At 48.0% G+C, this 26142-nt stretch overlaps 1 protein-coding gene across 5 annotated transcripts in view; it reads right to left on the bottom strand.

Annotated features, from left to right (window-relative positions):
• The window catches only part of C11H3orf33 (chromosome 11 C3orf33 homolog), a 132771-nt gene that overhangs the window by 46274 nt on the left and 60355 nt on the right, over positions 1-26142 (bottom strand). For 4 of the 5 annotated variants that reach the window (XR_011199371.1, XM_069213307.1, XM_069213305.1 and 1 more), the window contains exon 3: positions 5794-5947. The exons of the other annotated variant lie outside the window; for it this stretch is intronic. Coding sequence is in view for 3 of the 4 variants with exons in the window: in XM_069213307.1 (XP_069069408.1) it covers positions 5794-5947 (154 nt within the window). In the remaining variant the exon portion in view is untranslated. The remainder of the gene's footprint in view (positions 1-5793; positions 5948-26142) is intronic. 5 annotated transcript variants of the gene reach the window in all.

The raw sequence follows: 26142 nt of genomic DNA, 5'->3' as shown, positions 1-26142 counted from the left end.
TTAAAGTTGGCAGGGACCAGAAATAACAGTGCAAGAGAGTGAAACGATGAGATGAAGTGGCGATTTGGATGAGATAGAATATAACGTACAAGAAATAAAGGAAACTTCGTAATTCCCTGTCCTTGGAAGCAAAAACATGCCTTTGTTCTCCTGGCCCAATCAAAAACAAGGTAATTGAAGACCCTTTTAATAGCATGTTGGGAGTTCTGGATAGAAGAGTATGCCCCTACAAACGTATACATCGATTTGATAAAATCATCACCAAAAAGAAGACCTTTGGCAGAAGGCCCTGGTTCATTGTTTGCTAGATCCACCAACTTTGGATCTATCTTCATCAATAGACTTTTTCTGCGCTCCGCTGTAAGAGCTGTATTTGCATTGCCCAAAAGACAAACTGCAGGTTCAACATAATTCTTCTACATCCACGTTATCTTTGTTCACATGAGCCTCCTCTACCATTTCAAAAATGTTTTTCACTGGTCCAATAACATTTAGTAGTTTGTCTTGACACATATGTAAGCCTTTGTCCAGGGCCTTACGTGGATCACAACACCCTTTACAAATAAAATAAAATCTTCTAATCCAGCTCTGGAGTCACCATACCTTATCCTTTAATGAAGGAATAGCATGCTCAGATCACAGCCTGACCCTGACTTCCGTAGGAATTTGCTTCCTGAGCCAAGAATGCATGTAATCAGCAACATCCTCCACTGTTGAACATTCTGGAGAAAGACAGTGCTTAATCAAAAATGGGTCAAACATAGAGTCCCCTAATGGATCTGTTAATACTTCTGGTTCATTAACTGTTACACTTTCTTTAAACTCCTTTTTCTTTTAATTTCCTTGCACTTTGTTTCATCCAAGTCAAACTCCGATGAGCAACTAAACCTACTAGACCAATTGGCCGCCTTGACACAGTGTCCCACCGCACCCTATGCGCCAGATTCCACGCAGCAGGAATACGCGGCAAGGCCCTTCAGTGGATACACTCCTTCCTGACAGGCAGAAGACATAGTCAGACTCCTGCTACACCTGTCAGAACCTACAGAGATCAGCTGTGCAGTACCACAAAGATCCTCGTTGAGTCCACACTGTTCAACGTTTACAAGGTCCCGCTCGCCCCAGTCGTCTGAAACTACGGATTGAACATCAACTCCTATGCCAATGACACTCAGCTGTTCATCTCCCTGACTGAAAACCCCACAACGGCCAAGAAGAACTTCCACAAAGGGGTGGAAGCAATAGCCTCCTAGGTGAAGGAGAGCTTCCTTAAGCTAAACTCCGACAAGACCAAGATCCTCATCCTGGACCCTCCTCCTTAGCCTGGGATGACTCCTGGTGGCCCTCCACAGTTGGCAGCCCCCCACCACTACAGACCCTGCACGCAACCTCAGCGTCATCCTCAACTCAGCATTCACCATGACAAGACAGGTCAATGCCGTCGCCTCCACCTGTTTTCACACACTCCTGCGGAAGATCTTCAGATGGATCCCAAGTGACTGCCGCAAGACCGAAACACACTTCCTGATCATAAGCAGACTTGACTACGGCAACACCCTCTATGCCGGAACCAGCATGAAGAACCTGAGCAAGCTACAACAAATCCAGAATGCCTCCGCCAGACTAATCCTGAACATCCCACCCCCCGAACACATCACAGGACGCCTGAGAGATCTACACAGGCTCCATGTCAAGAAGAGGATCAACTTCAAGCTCCTCGTACATGCTTACAAGGCCCTTCAGAACCTTGGTCCCAGCTACCTCAACCACTGCATCACCTTTTACTTCCCTGCCAGACCTCTCCGCTCCTCTCAGCAGTTGCACGCCACAGTACCCCGCATAAGGAAGTCCTCAGCTGGAGGGAGATCCTTCACCTACACTGCGACAAAATGCATGAACACCTTGCCTTTCCACCTCAGGCAGTCACCACTGCTACCTCAATTCAGGAAGGACCTTAAGACCTGGCACTTCGACTAAATCTTGAGGACCTACCCAACAGCGCCTTGAGACGCTATGGGTGAGTAGCACGTTTTAAAATTTACAAAAATGCTAATTGAATTGAACCCAACCTCATCGCTTCCTGAGGACTCATCACAATGTACTGCAGAATTCTTATGATCCTTTTTAATACTTCATGAATCTTTGTCTGGGCCTTTGGCCTGCCTACCATGTGTGTCCTCAAACCTTCCATGAATCGTGCTTCCACAGCCACCATGATCTGCCACCCCAAATTTCCTCCTTTTTTGTCTGTGAAAATTCTATTGTAAGGTGTTTTCTTTTCCTAGTCACTTTACCCCTCTTCTATGTTCAGGAAGACTCTCCTGCTGACCAGAATTTATCCTCTTCGGAACCAATCTTTTTACTGAACATCATGGATTCTAACTTCCTCTCCATTCTAATAGCAATCTCAGAATAATTTTTTCTAAAGCTACATTCAACTTCTCATCAAACAAAGCCTCATTCCCCAAACTGTGTCCTATCTTCACTCATCTTAATGTATTTCAAGAAACTCTACCTAAAAGTAGTAATTAAAAAAGACCTATACAATATGTGTAATGAATATGATAAATACATTTATTCATAAGCTACAAATATGAAAAAAAACATATATTTCTAGCCCAACTGCTAACAACCAACAATCCTCTCATCCTTATGTAAACACTTCAGTTGAACTGCCAATAGTACCTCAGCTGTAACTGACAATTATAACTGACTCGTGTCGGCAAAGCCCAACTGTCAGCACATAAATCTTTTCAAAATCTATGGAAATCTCTCCCATTTCCTAGAATGCCCCCTAATGATGTCACATAATACACAGTCAATTAAATAACCATTCCTGAGAACATTGTCCTTTTTCAGTTTTTATGTCCACTGGTGCATCCCTTATGTTGAGATCAGCACACCTCATGCGCCTTCGCTCTTTTTTCAAAATTCATTTTCTGTAAACTAAGCATGTTTACAATGTACGTGGTAACTAAAATAAAGCAGACTCCTTCTTCAGGCTCACATTCAGAAATCCCTGCGGGCTTTCACATTCCTCATGAGCCATCACACAAAAGACAGAGCCTCCTCATTCTTGTAAAAGAATGAAGAATGAAAAAAAATTACAAGTTACACGGAATAAACTCTATTTTACTAAATAAAAGCCCCACAGAAAATAAAAACATATACACTTTGTAATTATTAAACATTATGTGCCTCATTGTGAGTCTGGCGGTCACTTGACCGCCATACTCGCAAATGGTGGTTGGACCGCTGCCAGTGTGGCGGTCCGAGCGCCATATTAGGGCCATGGCGGTCGGGCCGAGGTGGGACCGCCAGCTCTGCCAGGATCAGAGATCCCAGAGGTCTGGCAGTTGAGGCAGTCCTAATAAGCCAGGGCAGTGCTGCAAGCAGGGCTGCCCTAGGGATTACAACCTCATTCTCTGCCAGCCATTTCATGGCAGTAGCACTGCCATGTAAAGGCTGACGAAGAACGGGCTCAGGGGAACCCCTGCACTGCCCGTGCATTTGGCAGTGCAGGGACCCCCGGGCCAGCATCGTCACAATGTTCACTGTCTGTTTTGTTCCAAGTTGTGCAAGATGGTGCACAAGACCACAAATGGAAATACATTCATATTGTTCTGCTGTGGTCCAACTATGCTGAGCAGCCTACAGAGGCACAGTGAGAAGTCCCACTTTTGATGGTTATATTCAAATTTTTAAATGTGCAAAATGACAATTATACTACCAGCAATCACATAAACGACAAGTGGTTTAACAAGGCACGAAGGAAAACCTGAAATATGTCTTTCTCTCAAACTAGATGGTCCTCAATCCCACAGAAATGACCATCGATCAACCCTTGTCTAAACAAACACTTAGCACATGATTCACAAAGGTATCTTTAATTTCTTGAGCCTTTTACAATTTTGAGCAAGTTTACTACTTTTGGCTATTCACAAAATCAGAGTGAAAGTTACTGTTAAAGAAAAAAAAACAGTAGTAAGTCCACACATGGAGAACCACTGGTAATGCAACACCCTCCCCTAGAAAATAAAGGAGCTAGGGAATTGGAATAAACCCCATAGGAAATACTGGTAAATTAATTATTTTAAATAGTTAAACTTTAAAATAAGTATAATTTACGTTAGAAATATATAAATCAGCACACACATATTGTCTAATTATAACATATTTTAATATCATATTTTGAGTTTGAAAAAATATCGTAACAAAAAGTTTTATCACATTAGAACTAAATTAATTTTAATTAATTTAATACATCAATGCAATGGATTATGAATACATTGTTTTTTTCCTTAGATGGGAATTTATTTGTTATTCTAAAGTTGAGAAAAATAATTTAAATTTAATTTGATATGTTTCCAGTAAAGATTTATTTCAAAATGAAGTTAATAGTACTGTAGAATATTTTTCTGTTCTACAATAAAAATATATCTATACAAGGAATATGCATTAATATTCACTAAACTTGTTTGCTCTATACTTTACCATTGGGAGACTCTGCAGAAATATCCACATGGTAAAGTGCAGGGAAAATAAAGTTTATTTCACACAAAAATAAATATTAAAAATAGTTTTATATTGAATGGAACGTTAATGTAATTCAATTTCGATTTTGTGAATAGCCACACTTGGTAAACTTACTGAAAAGTGCATATTACACAAAAGTTTAAATTCCCTATGTGAATTAGACCCTAAATGATTGTAAAAGAGAAAGAAAGGCCAAGCATGATATGAGTTAGGGGAAATTTGTCAGAATAAGTATTACACAATTTATCGAACATGGTAGCTAATTTAACAAACAATGCTATTTACTACCTGTTCTATGTTGAAAACGGACTATCTTGCTGATATTCAAAAAAGGGGACAGGGTGGGCTGTTCTTGTTACCACTCTTTCTCCTCGATAGAGTCTTCTATTATTAGAGTATTCATATGTTGAGAAAGGAGGTCAAGAGAGATGACAATAACATACTTAAATATTCAATATAGTTGCATGAAAGGCAAAGCAGGGCTGAGCAGTGTCTCATAGTACTTCAGATTAGCTGGTGACTGCTGCAGGAAAATTAGATTTTGTTATCTCTTGTCAAGATGAAGGCTGCCTGGGTGCAAGGTGATCCTCTCACATCTAGAATTGAAGGGACCTGGATGTTAGAATAAGTAAAAATGACTTACTGCAGTTGAATGACCTTCTGTTGTACTCCAAACTCACAATAAAGTGATTCTCACTCAAAGGCAGAGAAAAAAGAACTAAGGACCTAATTTAGAACATTACAGAGGGGAATACTCCATCACAAATGTGATTGTTATCCTGTCCGCCGTATTACGATCCCATGATATCTTATGAGGATCGTAATAAGGCGGATGGGATATCCGTCACACTGGTGAGGATGTATTCCATCTGCCAAGTTCTAAATCTGGCCTGAAGTCTACAGGAACCACAGGGTGTTGATGGGGGTTTAGCCTCAGAGCATGAAGAGCCTCCCACTGCCAGGTACCTGAGTTTATCTTGGATGATTTAAGATTTAGATTAAAATTGTAAGGCACCTGTTACCATATTGACTAACAATAGGACTACCAACATGAAGGAATTAAGGCACCCTATTCAGGAGATATTCTATGTAATAACTTTTACTATTTAGTACACAGGTTTTCTCACATTTTTAATTCATGGTTCTTCTCGGATTCTGATATATCTGTAAAGCATATGCATCTATATTGCAAAATTAATCATGTCAGTAGTAGACACTGTACAAATAATCAAATACCCAAACTGCACTTGTACTTACATCTTTTTTGCCAAAGAGAAAAAAAAGGAAGGGTAATTGGAACATGTTCAACTTCTAATCCTCTTTCAGTTATCTGGAGTAATCGCCCTCGTAGTTTCACATTCTTTTCTATAAATTCAACTGGAATGTCTATGGCCTTTGAGAATTTGGACGTCTAGAAAAGAAATGAAAACAGCACATGTATTGGCAAAAATAGCCACAGGAAGATAAGCCAACTACTCACAAGGTGCAAACGAATATTAATTGTAAAAAATTCAGCCTGTTGCTTGCCATTCCTCGTATTTGTATTCACTGCTTGTGGTACTGCTCTTTTTCGTAGTTAAATATTCAACAGGAGGGCACAAGCATTGATTAAATATTCTCCAGCTACGAAGAAGAAGAATGTAAAAAATGAAAAAATGATAACTTTATTACATACCTTAAGTACAACTGATTTGGCTACTAGGAAAAGCCAGTTTATTTGGGTAGCTGTTAGAAATGTGGTCTTTGGTTGGCAGTCAGGTTACTCCCTGTCCAAGCAAGGGCCCTCACTCTAGTCAGGGTAAAGGAGAATCACCCTTAGCTAACCCCAGCTCACCCTCTTGGTAGCTTGGCATGAGCAGGCAGGCTTAACTTTAGAGTCTAGGTGTAGAGTATTTGTACCAACACACACAGTAACTCAGTGAAAACACTACAAAATGACACAAATCAGGTTTAGAAAAATAGGTAACATTTATCTAAACAAAACAAGACTAAAACGTAAAAAGTCCTCCATACACCAGTCAAGTTATGAATTAAAAAGCAAAACGAGTCCTAAATCCATTTAGAAAACAGTGCTAACACTGTTAGGATGAAAAAGTACCTGGGTTGCGTCAAAAAAACACTGCACGGGCGAGTGTGCATTGGGAAAGGGCAGCGATGTATCGATTTCTCACTCGCAAGCGAGACCGTGCGTCGTTCCTCCTCCGGTCAGGTCGGCATGCGTTGTTTTTCCTCTCCACAGGACAGCAATGCGTCAATCCAGACAGGCACCCTCTAGTCCGGGCAGGCTTTGCATTGTTTTTCCGCGCCCAGCAATATTGAGTCGAAAATCCAGTCGCAAGGTATCACAAAACCGAGCTGCGTGGGGTTTGCATCGTTATCAGCTTCTGTCAGTGGGTGTTGCGCATCATTTCTCCAGCTGCGTTGCATCGATCTTTCAGCCATGATGCAGGTGGAACGTAGATTTTTAGCCACGAAGCCGGCGGCACGAACTTTCTCAGCAGCGTCTCAGGTGCGTTGAAAAGTCCCTGCACGGCGGGCTGTGCGTGTATTTTCAGTCTTTGGCTGACAGTTTCACCTTTCAAGGGCCCAGGGACAGGATAGAGCACCACTTGGCAGGGCAGGAGTCTCAGCAGAGAGTCCAGATGATGGCAGGGGAAGTCTTTGATGGCCTTGAGACTTCAACAACTGAAGGCAAGCTCAGGTCAAGCCCTTGGAGATTTCTTCACAAGTATGAATGCACAACAAAGTCCAGTCTTTGTTCCCTTTCACAGGCAGAAGCAGCAACTGCAGGATAGCTCCACAAAGCACAGTCACAGGTAGGGCAGCACTTCTCCTGAGCTCCTCAGCTCTTCTCTTGGTAGAGGTTCCTCTTGATTTCCAGAAGTGATCTAATTTTCAGGGGTTTGGGTGCTCTTCTTATACCCATTTTGGCCTTTGAAGTAGGCCTACGTCAAAGGAAAGTCTCTCTTGTCTGTGAGATCCTGCCTTGCCCAGGCCAGGACCCAGACACACCACAGGGGTTTGGAGACTGCATTGTATGAGGGCAGGCACAGCCCTTTCAGGTGTAAGTGACCACTCCTCTCCTCCCTTCTAGCACAGATGGCTCATCGGGATGTGCAGGTTACACCCCAGCTCCCTTCGTGTCACTGTCTAGAGAGAGGTGCAAACAGCCCAACTGTCAAAACCAACCCAGACAGGGAATACACAAACAGGCAGAGTCACAGAATGGTTTAAGCAAGAAAATGCCTACTTTCTAAAAGTGCCATTTTCCAACACACAATCTGAAAAACAACTTTACTAAAAGATGTATTTTTAAATTGTGAGTTCAGAGACCCCAAACTCCACATCTATCTGCTCCCAAAGGGAATCTACACTTTAATCATATTTAAAGGCAGCCCCCATGTAAACCTATGAGAAAGATAGGCCTTGCAAAAGTGAAAAATGGATTTGGCAGTATTTCACGGTCAGGACATACAAAACACATTAGTATATGTCCTACCTTAAACATAATAACAACAGGTCAGAAAAAATAGGAGGCAGGAAGCAAAAAGATTGGAGATGACCCTGCAAAGGAAAAAAGTCAAGCATGACCCCCTACCAGCCTAAAGCCAGGGGAGACCAATCAGTAGCTTGATGGACTTCCCTGATTGGAGCGATAGAACAGGGACCCAGGCCAACAACAGCAGGGGCATGTTCCAGTTCTACGCCTTCCTCACTTCAGTTGGATCCCTCTGCCCATACTCGCAGGGCCCACTAAGCTAACCCATGGGGAACCACCCTTCTCCTCACTTGTGGATACCATATGTGCAGCACCCAGCCCTACTTTGCTCACATATGTATCCCAGGGGGCATATAGAACCACCAGGGCCAACACAGTAGCTTGGCCAACTCCACCCCCGGGGTGTGACTCCTGTCCCCCCCCCCCCAAAGGGAACTTTGTCCACCAGGACAGCAAGCCACAGTGGCTACTGACAGCAGTCAGTGATGAGAGCTAGGCCCCAGGCCTCTCAAGGCTCTCCAACCACTGTGACTTTGGAGAGTAGGGGACGGTAGCTCTAGGTGCCTGGTACCCTTTGACCACTCCCTTCCACCAGGTCAGGGATGACAGCCTGACCCTGGTCATCCCCTCTGGGGCTCTGTACCCTCCCTCTAAGAGCGACACCCTCAGAGTCCAGGATTGTCAGGCTGCTTGTAGAAGCAGTCCTGCACAATTCTCCCACCATTGCAGGGATGTTAACCTGCAACTGGTCTTCCAACCTGGAGTCTGTACCGTCAGGTTAGACCAGGGCCAGGGATGAGGCTTCCCTCCCACGCCCTTCCTTCTGGGGTCCTGCACCCCCAAACATGGAGTGGCCCCTCCAGAATACAACACGGTAGTGGCACTGTTAACAGTAGCCCCTCCCTCCTGGTGAGGGGGGACACCCTGAACCTGGCCTTTCAATCCAGGGTCTGTATCCTTAGATTGAACTGGAGCCAGGGGTGAGTCTCTTCCTCTCCTGCCCCTACTCCCAGGGTTCTGCACCCCCCACCATGGAGAGTACCCCTAGAAGTCACACCAGGGGGGGATAATTGGGCAAACCGCCCCCCCTTCAGGTCAGGGTTTACCCCCTGCACCTGGTCCTCCAGTCTACGGTCTGTTCCCTCGGACTGAACCACTGCCTGGCAACCCAGGACTTCCTAGGGAGCCCACCTACCCCCGCCAGGTCAGAGCTTACTCACTGAACCTGACCATCCAACCCAGAGGCACCACCCTGAGGTTGAACCATTGCCTGGCGTACCAGGACTTCCTGGGGGGCACGCCTACCCCCCCTTAAGAGAAACACATTCCCTAAGGGCCACACAAGAGTCTGGCTGGCACAGGTCTCCTGACCTCTGCCCATCTGGCAGAATCTGGATTTCCCCCAAACCAGAAATGGTCTCACCAAGGTCATTCCTGGGGTGCTCTGACCTCAGAGCTAACCCCTAACCCTCCAGGTTCTCCACTGGGGCCCGCAACCCCCTCTCAACTCTCTGTCTGGACCTCTACACCCCCTCACTAGGAGTGGTACCACCAGACACAAGAACTGGTGGGACGCTTGCTACAGCCGCCCCCCCCCAGGTTCTCCTGACACTGTGGGGTCTACCTCAGCTGATGGCCCTATGTTACAGGCTAGGCTCCCCTCATGTTATTCCCTCATGGAACCCTCCAGGACCTGGGACTGGATCTCGGGCACCCTGGGCCTCAACCCAACCCCATTCCCTCTCCTCTGAGACTGGACATGGGATCCCTCAACCATCCCGCTACACTGGGACCTACCTGGGACACTGCAATCCTTCCCTACCTCACCTGGTTGGGAAATACCTAGACCACTACCCTCATGAGCACTCCCAAATGCCTCTTCAGACTCTCTGGTACTCACCCAAAGGTCTGCCTCCAGTGTAAGTTCCCTGGGGTCAGATAACTCACACTCCACCTGGTGTTGGCATAGCTCTGGAAAATAAAGACTGGACATATACTCTCCAGCAATTACATCACACAGCCCCTCACATGAATTAACTAAACTACCCTTGACCTAGCCATCGAGTGACTCAGCCTTGAAAAAGTACCCAACATCATCCTCCTGAGACTGGTGAGACAGCACCTGACTGTCCCTGACACTCAACCCACACTCTTCTGGGATGTCTCCACACTCCATAACTAGGACCTCTACCTGGGGGAACCCCTCTCCCTGTCACTCTCACCTTCAGCCAGTAGAGTGTCCCTCCCACTACAAGAAATACGACTCCAATGCCAGTTCCCCAATCCACATCAGGGACCCTATGCATCACTGGAACTACCTCATACCCCTGGACCTCCTGGTGTGTGTAAACCCCCTCTTTCAAGTTGGGCACCACGTCTCTGGGCATGTGTACTTCTTCAGTACTGAAGATACAATTGTTGTTGCCACCATCTAAACTGGATTCACTCCTCATGGCTTCCAGCTTCCTCAATCTCAGCGCAAAAGCCAATATTATCTTTTTATCCTCTAAGGCCATCCTTCTCTCTTCCATTTCCCACCTCATTTGCATCCTCAACTTCTCTACCTCCAACTGGTGAGCCCCCTCAGCCTGTCTGTCCTGCAACTCTTCGGGAGTCAGACCCTCAGAGGACATACTGCTACCCATCCTGGAGACCCTCCCCCCAGGTGTAACAGGTACATCCACTACACCATTGAGCATACTGTTCACTTCCCCATCCTCGTCCTCCTCCTCCTCTGTGAGTCCCCCAACCTCCTTGACAGTCACCCAGGCCCACAGTACCTCTTGCTGCTCCCCCTTCCTGGTGGAGCTCCTAACCGGACTGGCAAGATCTTTACAGAACTGTTTCAATTGAGCACCTGAATACCTTTCCAGTTTCCCTAATTCAAAAACAGCTCCAGCTGGTGCATCTCCAGATTGAGACATAATGGCAAACAAGTGCAAAGTTCCAAAGGCACAAACAAGTTCCCAATGAAGTTCAAAAAAGTCAATCAGGGGATCAGAAAAATATGGAAGTAGAACAAAAAGAGTCCCAAAAGAGAAAAAGCAAAAATCACAAAACAAGTTGTATGTGGTCACGTAGTGGTCCGCACTGAAAACAGTAGTGTACACTTAATCACTGTATGTCAAGTACAAATACAAGTCCAATCCCAACCGCTGATCAACAATGTCTAAAATCCGGTTGCACGGTATCACAAAACAGCGCTGCATGAGTTTGCAACGTTATCAGCTTCTGTCAGAGGGTGTTGCGCATCGTTTCTCCAGCTGCGTTGCGTCGATCTTCCAGCCACGATGCAGGTGGAGCGTAGATTTCAGACGTGAAGCCGGCGGTGCGTCGTTTCTCAGCTGCGTCTCGGAAGGTGCGTCAAAATTTCCCCACACGACGGTCTGTGCATGGATTATCAGTCTTTGGCTGCCAGATTCACCTTTCAAGGCCCCAGGAACTGGATAGGGCACCACCTGGCAGAGCAGGAGTCTCAGCAGAGAGTCCAGGTGCTGGCAGAGGAAGTCTTTGATGGCCCTGAAACTTCAACAACAGGAGCCAAGCTCAGGTCTAGCCCTTGGAGATTTCTTCACAAGCAGGAATGCACAGAAAAGTCCAGTCTTTGGCCCCTTTCACAGGCAGAAGCAGCAACTGCAGGATAGCTCCACAAAGCACAGTCCCAGGCAGTGCAGCACGTCTCCTCAGCTCTTCTCCTTGGCAGAGGTTCCTCTTGATTTCCAGAAGTGATCTAATTTTCAGGGGTTTGGGTGCTCTTCTTGTATCCATTTTGGCCTTTGAAGTAGGCCTACTTCAAAGGAAAGTCTTTCTTGTTTGTGTGATCCTGCCTTTTACAGGCCAGGACCCAGACACACACCAGGGGGTTGGAGACTGCATTGTGTTAGGGCAGGTTCATCCCTTTCAGGTGTAAGTAACCTCTCCTCCCCTCCGCCTAGCACAGATGGCTGATCAGGATATGCAGGCTACACCCCAGCTCCCTTTGTGTCACTGTCTAGAGAGAGGTGCAAACAGCCCAACTGTCAAACTAATCCAGACAGGGAATCCACAAACAGGCAGTCACAGAATGGTTTAAGCAAGAAAATACCTACTTTCTTAAAGTGGCATTTTCAAACACAATCTCAAAACCGACTTTACTAAAAGATGTATTTTTAAATTGTGAGTTCAGAGACCCCAAACTTCACGTCTATCTGCTCCCAAAGGGAATCTACACTTTAATCATATTTAAAGGCAACCCCCATGTTAACCTATGAGAGAGATAGGCCTTGCAACAGTGAAAACCAGATTTGGTAGTATTTTACTGTCAAGACATATAAACCACATTAGTATATGTCCTACCTTAAACATACACTGCATCCTTCCCAGGGGGCTACCGAGGGCATACCTTAGGGGTGTCTTACATGTAAGAAAAGGGAAGGCTTAGGCCTGGCAATTGGGTACACTTGCCAAGTCGAATTGGCAGTTTAAAACTGCACATACAGACACAGCACTTGCAGGTCTGAGCCATGTTTTACAGAGCTACTATTGTGGGTGGCACAACCAGTGCTGAAGGCCCACTAGTAGCATTTGATTTACAGGCCCTGGGCACCTCTAGGACACTGTACTAGGGACTTCTTAGTAAACCAAATATGGCAATCATGGGTAAACGAATCAACAATACAATTTAAACATGCATATGCACTTTAGCACTGGTTGGCAGTGGTAAAGTGCTCAAAGTCCTAAAGCCAATAACAACAGGTCAGAAACAAATAGGAGGCAGGAGGCAAAAAGATTGGAGATGACCATGCAAAGGAAAAAAAGTCCAACATTAGGCATGTACTTTCCACTGATGATATGAAGAAGAACATTCAGGATCATCTAAACAGTTTCTCAACTGTAGAATACATATAAATTATGTAATAAAAAAATCTATGCCATCGCCCTCTTCTTCATTTATGTGCTAAGACAATGACATCAGGAAACAGGCTTTCCTAGATGTTTATGGTGTGGTAGAGTGAGTTATCAACTTATAAACAGGTATAGAACAAACCTTTGCCACTTTATTCTTAGTATATAATAATCTTCTGCATCCACCGTGGGACACGAGGTCTGAGGTTCTCAAAGGAACATTAACATAACTGTGTGACGAGGAATGTTGTCATCAAGCCCACTTCATATCTAAACCATTTCAGTGTGGTTCACATCAAAACTTCCAGTAGTTCTACAGCACGTGGTGAAAGGGCTGGTGAAAGCAACCCCTACTCAGCCATCTACCACCCTAACTGGTTTATTTATCTTCTTATCTGATTTTTGTAAGCACCAGCAACAGCTATTTCTATTCTAATAAATCAAACATTTATGGTGGGGGCATTGGACTTACAGGAAGAATTCAAGATGGCAGCTTTCAACTGAAGATCTGTACCACCGTCTACAATTTGTACCAATATTACCAATGAAATGGTGACAAAGTAATCTAAGCAACACAGTCGAAGGAGTGCCAAGCAATAGGATCCCATAGACAAATGAATGAGCTATATTTATTCATAATAGCTGACAGGAGCAGAGCCAGTGGGTGTCCTTGTCACCATCCTGTAAGCATAGCCCATGGATGCATCATGAATAGCAGTTCATAGGATTCTGTTAAACCTGTAAGTCCACAATGGTAGTACATACCAATGTTCTGTTCGTGAGGTTGATGAATTAGGAGGATGCAAAAATCTAGACAAGCCACAGGCATCAGCAATTCAGGCTCTAGTGATGGCAGTTACCCAGTGCATAAGCATGGTGGTGACTGTATCAGAAACGGGGAACTGCCAGTTAGCCAACAATTAACACTATAGGGTGACAGAGCCTCGAGGCTGCAACAAAAGGATGCAGCTCATTTCACCCTAACAGGCTGATTCTCAGGAAGAAGAATTAAGGAACATCTCACATCATTCTGTCTAAAGATGTTAAGATCAGATTTTTATTCAAGATTCAGACAAACCTAAATTAAAGATTTAGAGCGGATTTCTGGGATATTGATTCAACACTTTGAGCATACAATACTTCTTGTAATTGTTCAAAGTTCCATTTGATTTGGTTCTAATTCAAAGGCTAACTTGAGACTGTTCAGTGCGTGCATGTGGCTTTTTCCGAGAATCCTTGCAGATGTCTGAGACTGTGCTTAGGGATTCCATGTCTCTCTCTTAAACATGTAGGGTGTTTTTAGGAGGGGTATATTACTGACACTTTGAGAAAAACTCTACACTTGGCTCTTAGGGATCTATGCTAAACATCCATTGCAACATCTAGGTACTAAAGGTTCATGGGCTTTGGATCACATATTGAGCAGAACCTCTAATTGTGTCTTTCTTTACTTTTGAGCTTAGGGGAAGTGCACATTTGTCTGCACCTATTGGTTCCTCACTGTTGAAAATTGGGTTAATGGTTGAGGTTAGGTGAAACCCTGCTCAAGCAGAAACAAACATTCTCGGTGTGTCAGGGTGAAACACAAGCAAGCCCAAAATTAACCTGTGCATAACGCTTTAGAAGGATAGCACAAAAGCAGTTAGGTTTACCGTAGATAACATATGTAAAGCATATTGCAGTTCTTCAAACAGTAATAAAGTGAGAGCACAGCACAAAAAACCCCAGACACATTTAGAAAAACAGAGTAGGATTTAAGAAATTATCTGACGCCAAAATGGCAAAACTCCAATCAGTAGAAGAAGAGGTATACAATTTAAAAGTTTTAAGTAAAAATAGTGCCTAGAACACAAAAGTGACAATTGTGGTTATCTGGTTGCGCCGGACCAGGACAAAGTCACAAGTTGAGGCCAACCCCTTTGGAGTGTAGGCCAGTTACATGGATCAAGTCAGGCCCACTGAACAAGAGTACCTTACTCGTTGCAGAGTGTTACCATTGTAGGGTCAAGGATGCGCTGAACAATGGCAGTTCCAAGGAGCTGAAATGCAATGTCCTGCGTTGTCATTGAGGATGCAGTTGACGAGGGGCATGAGATGCGTAGTCCTACGTTGAAGATGCATCACACACCGGCTGGTTCAGGGGCTTGCAATGCATTGAAGATGTGTCAAGCAGCAGCTATTCTTAGAAGACTGTAGGCCTTTAAGTGAGATTCAGCATTGGGGATGAGTCAAGCTAAGGCGTTCTGAAGCAGCTGCGAAGGGATGCATTGAGCATATCGATTCTGCTTCCAGGGCAACAGCTGGGCTGGCAAAGCACCTTCAGGCCCACTTCCAATGGTCCAGGGAGTGGTGTGGCACCATTGGGAAGGGGGTAGATCTCACAACAGATGGAGTCCTGATGCTGGGTTTAAGGTGGTTGGAGTCTTCTGTCCCTGAGGCTCTGATCAGGATGCCAGCCAACTAGCCTTTGGAGTAACTCAAGTGGTCCTGCTCTTCCACTCAGGCAGCAAGGCAGCAGAGTAGCAGTCCTTCTTGCAGAGTAGCACAGCAGCCCTTCTGAGTCTTCCACAGGTCTAGAGGTGTACCGAAGATTTGGATCTAAGCATTCAATATGAATACCTAGTGCCTGTTTTGCAGCATGAGAATGTTCTGTAGGGTTCCTCCACCAGAGGTGCTGTATATTTCCTGAATCCCTACCCTGGCCACAGATTGTCTGGGGTCACAATAGACTAGTGTCAAATCCTTTGCAGGTGTGCTCAGGTGAAGCCTTTGTGATGTGCAAGTATGGTAGTTGGCAGCTACTCCCCCTCATCAAGTCAGAGATGATCCATCCTCCCAGCGCCTACTGCCCTTTGTTTCACTGTCTAGGAGTGATACACAAAGACCAACAGCCAGGTACATCTAACCATGTGACTCAGTAAACAGGCTGCAGGCACCAAATGGTTAGCACAAGAAAACACCAACTTTATAAAAGTAGAATTTTCAGAATTGTGACTTAAAATCCAACTTTACCATAGAAGAGGGATTTAGCTTACAATCTTTTAGATACCAAATGTCATATTCCTAGCTGCTCCCAACTTAAAGTTATCCCATTAAATGTAATAAGGTTACCCAATATTATCCTATGGGAGATATAAGCCTTGCAATAAATAAAATCAAATGCAAGGGTTTTTCATTACCAGGACATGTAAAAGTTACAAGTACACGTCCCTCTTTTTAATTACATTTTAAAACTGAATACACAGGCTACATTGCCAGGCCTGAGACGTGTTTAAAGGGCTACTTAAGTGGGTGCATGAGTACTGCAGGCACACTAGTAGAATTTAATGTGTAGGCCTTGGGTACATGTAGTGTCACTTTACTAGGGAACAACAAGTAAATTAAGTGTGCCAGAGGGGTGTAACTCAATGGTACCATGTTAAAAGGAGAGAACACAAACAATTTAGCACTGGTTAGCAGTGGTAAAGTGAGTATACTTCTAGGGCCAGCAAAAACAAAGTCAGCAAAAACAGGAGGCTGGAAGGCAAAAAGCTGGTGGAAAACCACACCAAGGATGTCAAGTCAACCACTCATACATTCATATTTCAAGCTTAGAGTTTGGGTAGTACTTGTGGAATTTACAACACTGGAAATCAGATAGTGCAAAATCCCGGAGAACCACTCTTCCTCTTTGGGTGACAGTTTAATGGATTTTACCAGTTTTTTCTTTTAGTTGTGGGTACTTTGTGAGGATTGTTGGCTTGGGCTATTAAATAACAAGAAAATAAAATCAAAAATGAATAAAGTGCCTGGAGGCAGCATCTTTCAAAGCATACCTGGTAGTGATTTAGGAGCAGTGATAGCTGCCAGGTGATGTGGTTTGTGGAAAGTGGCAGAGCTGTAAATTCAGCTCTCTGATTGACAAATTCTATCTGGCTCACCTATTTGAATATTTGTGTGTAGTTCAATGCAGCAATTTAATGTAGCACGTATTTGAAGATTCCTAAATTCCCTATATTCTGGTATGTCATCAATAATTTAGTAAAGTACCTAACTCACTAAACCCCCTTTACAATTGTGTGTTATTAAAGTTGTATTTTGTAATATGATTATCAAAGTAATGCATTGCTTATAACCACTACTAAAGATTTCATACTAGAAGCAAAATTGAAACCAGGTGGGGTGGGTGCTCTGGAACAGCAGAGGAGAGTATAGTGTGGCAAAGCTTTAGTAGGTCTGCAGGAACATAGGGCTGTTTTGCTTTGAGTTGTGAACATATGGACTGTATTTTTTGATATTTTGAATGCCACACTACACACAAACCAAGCAGACTGAATCGGAGAGTGATAGTGCACGCACTGATACACTATTAAGCCTTCTCTACCTTCTCAGGAAAGAGAGCATCCGCTACTCCCCAAGAAGGCTACCTCCGTGGATAGATTAAGGGTACTCTGATGGAACGCAGTGCAGTCACTGGTTTCTTTGTGCATTTGAAACATTTTCCTGAAATAGAGTGGACCTTTTTTCATTATGGCTTTGTGGGAAATTGTCATCACCTTGAACTTCACTGTAGTGCTGACAACCAGCAGAAGCATACCATCTTCAAAGAGATTTTTGTGAGATGCAACCTCTATAGATTGCTCTGACCACCAGTAAAACATTATGCTTCCCTAAGTCTTTGGAGGGGCCCGGCAGAAGGGAGTTAGCATAGTTCAGCTGGGAAAGAATACTGACATGGATTAGAACTGACCACCCATGGCACTCCAGAAGCTGAAGACATTTTCCTACTGATTGTAAGATGGACAATGCATGATTTCATCATATCTAAAAAACACCCATTTGGTGACAAGCTCTTACACTACAGTTGTTAACCGCGCTGGTCTCAGAGACACTTCATCCACTAAAACGGGATAGTGAATGATGCTGATCACACATCAGCATAATATCTATTGTGGCCCAGGTTAAGGCCATCATTTATCGGCTCAATAATCCCCATCTCCAAAACACATTTAAGGATACTGTTCTTGCTACCCTCTTTATCTACATGGTCAGCTGGGTATTATCCTTGTAAATTTAAAAACCCAGCCTGACCATCTTGAGCATTCAAGTCAGTGGTTGCATACAACAGGTCGGACAAGGCTGGAGAGAGGTAAGGCACCTAAAGGACAGCACTGGATATAACAGAAAAGTCTGGGAAGTGAAAGCCTGGCAGAGTGTCTGCCTTTTACCAGAGAGAAAAGAACAGAACCATTCTTTGCAAGATCTTATAGCCTGTCACATTGTGCCCAGTCAATCCAGAAATAATGAATGATCAAATGTGTCGATAAGTTTATCAAAAATCAATACAATCACCAACTCCTCTTCTTTAGTCCTGTGCACATTTTCTTTGAAACACAACATTGTTTTTTTCTGTCCCATCACTAAAACAACCAGAACTGTTGATTAGAAAGCAGAAGATGCTCTTACTGATTTGCTTGTAGGTATTTACAAGCCATTGGTTCCACCAACTTTGGTTGAAGGCGCTTTATACATGGAGCAGTGTTATCGTTTCATGTACAGGCATAACTATGGCCAGCTATAACGTTTCTGGCATTTCACCCATTCCAAGACCTTCAGGTTATCTCCTCTAAATTTAGCTTTGTAAGGTAGCATATGTCTAATCGCTTTTCTACAAGAAAAAGATTTTCAGGTTTTCGGCTATCTGACTGAAGGCAAATCCTTAAAAGCACTATTAAATTCGTCATCTTCTTATATGAGTAAAAATCTTTCTTAGTGCTAGTTATCTCTTTGCGGAAAACCTCCAATGTCATTTACACGCACTTTCATGTGACTCGTCGTCACAATTCCTCCATATTGTTTCAAATTACAAGTAAGCTTTCTGGGTAGTCTTAAACTATTTTGTAAATTAACCGCTGCTGAGAAGGGCAGACAGCAGAAAGGCCTGGAACAGCAGACTCACGGGGACAGGTCTGAATTTGTCAAGTGGCCATCTTGGAGAAGTTTAAGTGCATCAGAAAGGCAAAGGCCTCGAATTGCTTTACATACAAAGTTATATCGTCCTGGGGAAAATACACTGACATTCTTAGCTACTGCTAAAGAGAACGCTGATGAAGCTTACGTCAAGCACAAATACGATTTCTAATGCCAAGGCTTATGGCATTTATAATTTTACTACAGTATGTGACGTTCTGACAAGTGCCAGAAAACATATGGATTAAAACATTAGCACAGCACAAAAGGGCCTTGTAAATCATGTCTGTTCTTCCAAAGATCTGGGTCTCCTGAAGCAGCTCTGCTTGCTCCAGGTTTTGTGTGTTGTGCCTCTTGTGAGGGGTTGGCTGGAAATGCTCACAGCTGCCTAGCAAACTCTGGTGGGTACGAGTTAGCCACCCGCATTGGAGAATATTCCAGTACTCAACCATATAAATAATTGTGATGTTATTTTAATGTTGGATAGGGCAGTGTATCTTAGCTGTCAGGGTTCAATTGCGTGTAACTTCTTGAAAAGCTCCTTCTGTTGCATCATACTGGGCTATTTAACCAACCATTCTCTATGGGGGCATAATTCTTCCACACCAAGTTTTTCAATTTCTCGCAGCTACAGGTGATTTTGGTCTTAACAGAAAGGTTTCACTACGTTGTTTCTACCCGGGGAAAAGGAGAGGTAAGTAGGATAATCGACATCCAGACACGATGTTCATTTCATTGTCATTCAGAGGTAAGGAGAATGTTAATTTCGTGCAGGCTGACAGTCAACTGAAGAGAGATTTTGGGGGTGATTCTAACCCTGGCGGTCGGTGATAAAGCGGCGGCCAACCCGCCAACAGGCCGGCGGTCCAAAAAATGGAATTCTGACCCTGGCGGCAACCGCCAACACAGCCCGCCACATTAACACTCCGACCGCCACCGCGGTACAGACAAACAGCGCGGCGGTCACCGCCAACAGGCAGGCGGCAGACAATGTACCGCCCACAGTATCACAACTCACCAATCCGCCACCTTTTCCGGGGCGGGAGCCCCGCCAATAAAAACACGGCGGAAACAGACTACGGACGGGAAAACGCTCACCAAAACACACTCCACGAGTACGGAGGACAGCATGGAACCCGAATTAAACATCCTACCTGCACTCGTCTACCTGCTCATCTACCACGAGTACGAACTCCGGCGCAGACGACAACGGTGAGTACTGCACCTACGACACACGGGAGGGGGGAGGAGGAAAGGTTACGGGCACACACATATGCGACCCCCACCCCGCCAAACTATGTACACACCAATGCAGAGCAACAATGCACAGTGACACCACCCAAACCCCCCTGAAAAATGCAAAGACATAATTAAATTGTGAACCAAATTTTTATATAAAAAATAGACTCTGAGATGTATCGGCAACTATGCAAAATATCCATAACAAAATAATACTATACACACTGCCATGGAGAACCGAGGCAATTAGTCCGCTACATCCAAGTCAAATGGAACAGTCCGTGGGCTACAGTGTAGCGACACAAGGGCAAAGCCCACACAGGAGACCTGAGTCCTTTGGAGAGAACACTGCAGGGGCATCTGATGAAAATACTACAGGCACCTCAGGGGGAAGGGAAGGGGGGGGCACCACAGCCACATGAGTCCACGACGCAAGATCCACGAAGGGGCCACCATGCCCACTGTGCCATCCTGGGGAGTGCAAAGCCACAGTCTCTCAAGTCTCTACAGTGGGTGGGTTGCCCACTGTGCCATCCTGGGGAGTGCAAAGCCACAGTCTCTCAAGTCTCTACAGTGGGTGGCTTGCCCACTGTACCATCCTGGGGAGTGCAAAGCCACAGTCTCTCAAGTCTCTACAGTGGGTGGGTTGCCCACTCTGCCATCCTGGGGAGTGCAAAGCCACAGTCTCTCAAGTCTCTACAGTGGGTGGGTTGCCCACTCTGCTATCCTGGGGAGTGCAAAGCCACAGTCTCTCAAGTGGATAACAGTCTCCACTGGTCAAGGAGGAGGCATGGTGGGCACAGTGAACCATAAACAGTGCTTGAGATGAAGGGGCCCAGCGGAGCAGTGCTTGACAGGAAGGGCCCAGTGGAGCGGTGCTTGAGACGGCGGGGCCCAGCGGAGCGGTGCTTGACAGGAAGGGCCCAGCGGAGCGGTGCTTGAGACGGCGGGGCCCAGCGGAGCGGTGCTTGAGAAGAAGGGGCCCAGCGGAGCGGTGCTTGAGACGGCGGGGCCCAGCGGAGCGGTGCTTGAGACGGCGGGGCCCAGCGGAGCGGTGCTTGAGATGAAGGGGCCCAGCGGAGCGGTGCTGGAGCCGGCGGGGCCCAGCGGAGCGGTGCTTGAGACGGCGGGGCCCAGCGGAGCGGTGCTTGAGATGAAGGGGCCCAGCGGAGCGGTGCTGGAGCTGGCGGGGCCCAGCGGAGCGGTGCTGGAGCTGGCGGGGCCCAGCGGACCGGTGCTTGAGACGGCGGGGCCCAGCGGAGCGGTGCTTGAGAAGAAGGGGCCCAGCGGAGCGGTGCTTGAGACGGCGGGGCCCAGCGGAGCGGTGCTGGAGACGGCGGGGCCCAGCGGAGCGGTGCTTGAGATGAAGGGGCCCAGCAGAGCGGTGCTGGAGCCGGCGGGGCCCAGCAGAGCGGTGCTTGAGATGAAGGGGCCCAGCGGAGCGGTGCTGGAGACGGCGGGGCCCAGCGGAGCGTTGCTTGAGATGAAGGGGCCCAGAGGAGCGGTGCTTGACAGGAAGGGCCCAGCGGAGCGGTGCTTGAGACGGCGGGGCCCAGCGGAGCGGTGTTTGAGATGAAGGGGCCCAGCGGAGCGGTGCTTGACAGGAAGGGCCCAGCGGAGCGGTGCTTGAGACGGCGGGGCCCAGCGGAGCGGTGCTTGAGAGGAAGGGCCCAGCGGAGCGGTGCTTGATAGGAAGGGCCCAGCGGAGCGGTGCTTGAGAAGAAGGGGCCCAGCGGAGCGGTACTTGAGACGGCGGGGCCCAGCGGAGCGGTGCTTGACAGGAAGGGCCCAGCGGAGCGGTGCTTGAGAAGAAGGGGCCCAGCCGAGCGGTGCTTGACAGGAAGGGCCCAGCGGAGCGGTGCTTGAGATGAAGGGGCCCAGCGGAGCGGTGCTTGACAGGAAGGGCCCAGCGGAGCGGTGCTCCTCTGCACGGCGGGCCCTATTCAGCGGTGCTCTTCTGCACGGCAGGCCCTGTTCAGCGGTGCCTATCTTCACGGCGGGCCCTGTTCAGCGGTGCTCTTCTGCACGGCGGGCCCTGTTCAGCGGTGCTCTTCTGCACGGCGGGCCCTGTTCAGCGGTGCCTATCTTCACGGCGGGCCCTGTTCAGCGGTGCTCTTCTGCACGGCGGGCCCTGTTCAGTGGTGCCTATCTTCACGGCGGGCCCTGTTCAGCGGTGCTCTTCTGCACGGCGGGCCCTGTTCAGCGGTGCTCTTCTGCACGGCGGGCCCTGTTCAGCGGTGCTCTTCTGCACGGCGGGCCCTGTTCAGCGGTGCTCTTCTGCACGGCGGGCCCTGTTCAGCGGTGCACATCCAGTAGGTTCAAGGGAGCCAGACCTGGCCTGGACTCCGTGCTCAGACGCCCTCCGGCCGTGATGTTCCTGGGCCCTTCGGTGACGGAGTCCTGGGCCCTTTGGTGTCCTCCTTTACAGCTGGGATGTGGCATGTGGGGCCCACCTGCTCCGCGCTCCTGCTGGCTGACGTCTCCGCCCTGCTGCCCTTACGCTCCTTAGACGGGGCTCTCGGGCCCTTGCCTCCCCTAGACGTTGTGGCTGGTGAAGTGGGCGAACTCTGCTCCTTGGGGGCAGCCGTGTCAGTCTTCGCACGGCGGCCCTTGTGTTTCCTGGTCCTCTTGCCGGGGGGGGGGGCTGGATGTGTCCTTGCTGCTGATGGAGGTGTCACTGCTGGCAAAGGGTGGGCTCCAGAACCCATGCTCAACAGTGACACCCGAAGTTGGGCTGGTGGTGGCTGTGGTGCTCTTGGGACTCTTTGCAGATGGAGGGGGTGGGTCATCGGAGGGGAAGAGGTCAAGATTAGCCAGGAAAACTTTTTTAGGGCCAAGGTAAAAGGTAGGAGAAGTGGAGATGGAAGTGGAGGAAGAGGATGTGGTTGTAGGAGAGTCAGGTGTGCTGTCATTGGGTGAAGGTGCAGGTGCTGTAGGCTGTTGTGAGGTGGATGTCTGTTGGGTGGGTGTCTGCCTGCGTTTGGGTGTCTTGGAAGGGGTGGTGACAGACACAGTGGGAGAGGACACAGGGGACGTGTAAATGGCAGTGGGGGTGGTGACTGCACGCGTGCGGACTGTACAGGAGGGTGTGGTGGTGATGGAAGCACTGGCTGATGTTGGTGTGCATGCAGGTGTGAGTGGAGAAGTCACAGGGAGGGAGGAGGGAGACGAGGAGGAGGGGGACACAGGGGTGGTAGTGACTGTTGGGATGTCTGCATCTGTGTGTTGCTTGGGTGAGTGTTTGTGGGATCTGTGGTGCTTGTGTCTGGATGAGCTGCCCTTGGGTGTTGAGGTGTGTGCAGGCTGGTCAGATGGTGTGGATGGGATAGGCTGAGGAACAGGAGACAGAGACAGGGTGGAGGCAGTCAGAAGAGGGAGGCTGGAAACAGGGACAATGGCTGCCGTCAGTGCTGAGGCCAGAGCATTGAACGATCGTTGATGGGCAGCCTGACCCGAATGAATGCCCTCCAGGTAGGCATTGCTCCGATGCACCTCCCTTTCTACCCCCTGGATGGCATTCAAAAGGGTAGTCTGCCCAACAATGAGTGTCCTGAGGAGATCAATGACCTCCTCACTGAGGGCAGCAGGGGTAACAGGGGCAGGGGCTGAGGTGCCTGGGGCGAAGGAGACGCCCGCCTTCCTGCGTGAGCGGGCACGGAGTGTAGGCTGAGGGGCTGCTGGGAGGGCGGGGCTGGTGCGCTGGGTGGCGGCTGTACCAGTAGAGGCGGGGGGCCCGGATGTTGCCGCCACCGCTAGGGAGCTCCCATCCGAGGACGTGTCGCTGTCGCTGCTCTCACCAGCGGTCCCCGTCGTGGTGCTCCCCTCGCCCTCCGGCTCACTTGGGCCCTCGGTGTCTGTTCCTGTGCCCACCGGGGCCTTGTGGCTTGCAGCTCCCTCGTGCTCCGATGCCAAATCTCCTCCGCCTGATGATGCTAATGCACACATGCACAAGAAGATGAAGAAGAAGGGTGGGGGGAGAAAGAGAAGACCTGGTTGAGTGCATGCAATGTCAACACCGTTGGCGGAGAGGACAGACACAGGAGCCGCATGCACTAAGCCGCGCATTCGGGGCACACTACTCAGTACTTCTGACTCGGACAACAGGTCAGGAGACGACAAGCGCGCACATGTGTGAGGCTGGACCATCAATAGCTGGACTTGTCACCCTACGGAGGTGGGGGCCGGGAGCACAGGGCCATGCCTAAGGGAGAGGACTACACTACAGAAAGCGCCCTGGCCTAATGTCACCCCCAACCCTCCTCCCCCACCCAGACGCCTCCACTGCGCAGAAAGATAGCTGAATGTGCTGATACTCACCCCCTTGTGTCTGCTGTGATGCTCTCAAGCGCCCATCCAAATCAGGGTAGGCAACCGCCAGGATCCGGGACATCAGGGGGGTCAGGGTACGACTGGCACCCCTCCTAGGTTGGGAGGCCATCCCCAGCAGTGACTCGGCGGTCTTCCTGGTTCCGCGGCGGATGTCCTCCCACCTCTTGCGGCAGTGGGTGCCCCGTCTGACGTGGACCCCCAGGGCCCAGACTTCCTTGGCGATGGCACGCCAAATCCCGACTTTCTGATGGGCGCTGACCTATGTGACATGTACAGGGTGGGAAGGAAACATTCATCAACTTACTGCATGTTAGATGTGATTGGTCCCCCCTCCCCAACCTTGCAATATAGCACATGCTCTCATCTGTCGTGCGTTGCACTCCTCATTCCCCCCCACCCCACCAACTTACATCCACCCCACTCCACACAGGCATCGCCCATTCCATGTGCACCCGGTGTACTCACCTGTTGGTCCGGAGGACCGTAGAGTAACGCATACTGGGGGAAGACACCATCCACGAGCTTCTCCAACTCTTCAGACGTGAAGGCAGGGGCCCTTTCCCCAGTCGCAGCAGCCATTGTCACTTCCAGACCGAGTTCACAGCAGCACTTGCAGTATAGGTCCTCTCCTGTGGATGATCAGGTCTCGAGTGATTAAGCAGATAGAAAATGGCGGTCACGCCCGCGGCGGTGCGTACCGCGACCGCCGGCGCACATCGTCATTGGCTCCTGAAACCCATAGGCTTCAATGTTATCCAATGCGGCTCCGTATAGCGGTCTTCGACCGCCTACCGCCACGGTGTGCTCCGCCAGCGCAGTGACCTCACATCCCATTGTCCCACTTCACAGGTCAGGCAGCCGCCATTTCAAGGGCCCACATGGCATAATCTCTACTGCGACACACAGGCCTAGGCCTGGCATTGCCACACATACACGCCTTTCAATACCTAGATAACCGTGTGCCATGCAAGCAGTGGTGAACGTACCAGTGATTATCTTGACTCTGTGCTCCATGTTGTCCTTCCTGCGGCACCGTCCGCTGGGATTTGCGAGGAGAAGGATGAATCCTCGCGTGTACCGACCGCTGGTGGACCTGTCGACAATGGAAGAACGCCACATCATACTACGATACCGACTTGACCGTGCCACCATCCATGAACTGTGTGCCCAGCTGGAGCCAGCCCTGATGTCCCCCATCCGCCAACCCACAGGAATTCCCCCTCTGGTGCAGGTGCTGTCAGTCCTCCATTTTCTTGCAAGTGGCTCATTCCAGACAACAGTGGCCATGTCATCTGGAATGTCTCAGCCAATGTTTTCTAAGGTTTTGTCTAGAGTGTTGTCTGCCCTGACGAAACACATGCGGAGTTACATTATATTCCCAGAGGAGGTTGATTTGCCCACTGTGAAGGGTGATTTTTATGCCCTTGGACATATTCCCAACATAATTGGTGCCATTGATGGGACCCATGTAGCCTTAGTCCCCCCAAAAGACGATGAGCAGGTGTACAGAAACAGGAAGAGTTACCATTCTATGAACGTCCAGGTGGTCTGTTTGGCTGACCAGTACATCTCCCATGTGAATGCAATGTTCCCTGGTTCAGTGCATGACGCGTATGTGATGCGTAATAGCAGCATCCCTTTTGTGATGGAACAGCTACAGAGACAACGTGTGTGGCTAATAGGTGACTCTGGTTACCCCAACCTGC

The sequence above is a fragment of the Pleurodeles waltl genome, chromosome 11 (assembly GCF_031143425.1).
Source record: "Pleurodeles waltl isolate 20211129_DDA chromosome 11, aPleWal1.hap1.20221129, whole genome shotgun sequence".
Lineage (NCBI taxonomy): Eukaryota > Metazoa > Chordata > Amphibia > Caudata > Salamandridae > Pleurodeles > Pleurodeles waltl.
Note: the sequence above shows the minus strand (reverse complement) of the source record. Positions and strands in the feature narration are given on the sequence as shown.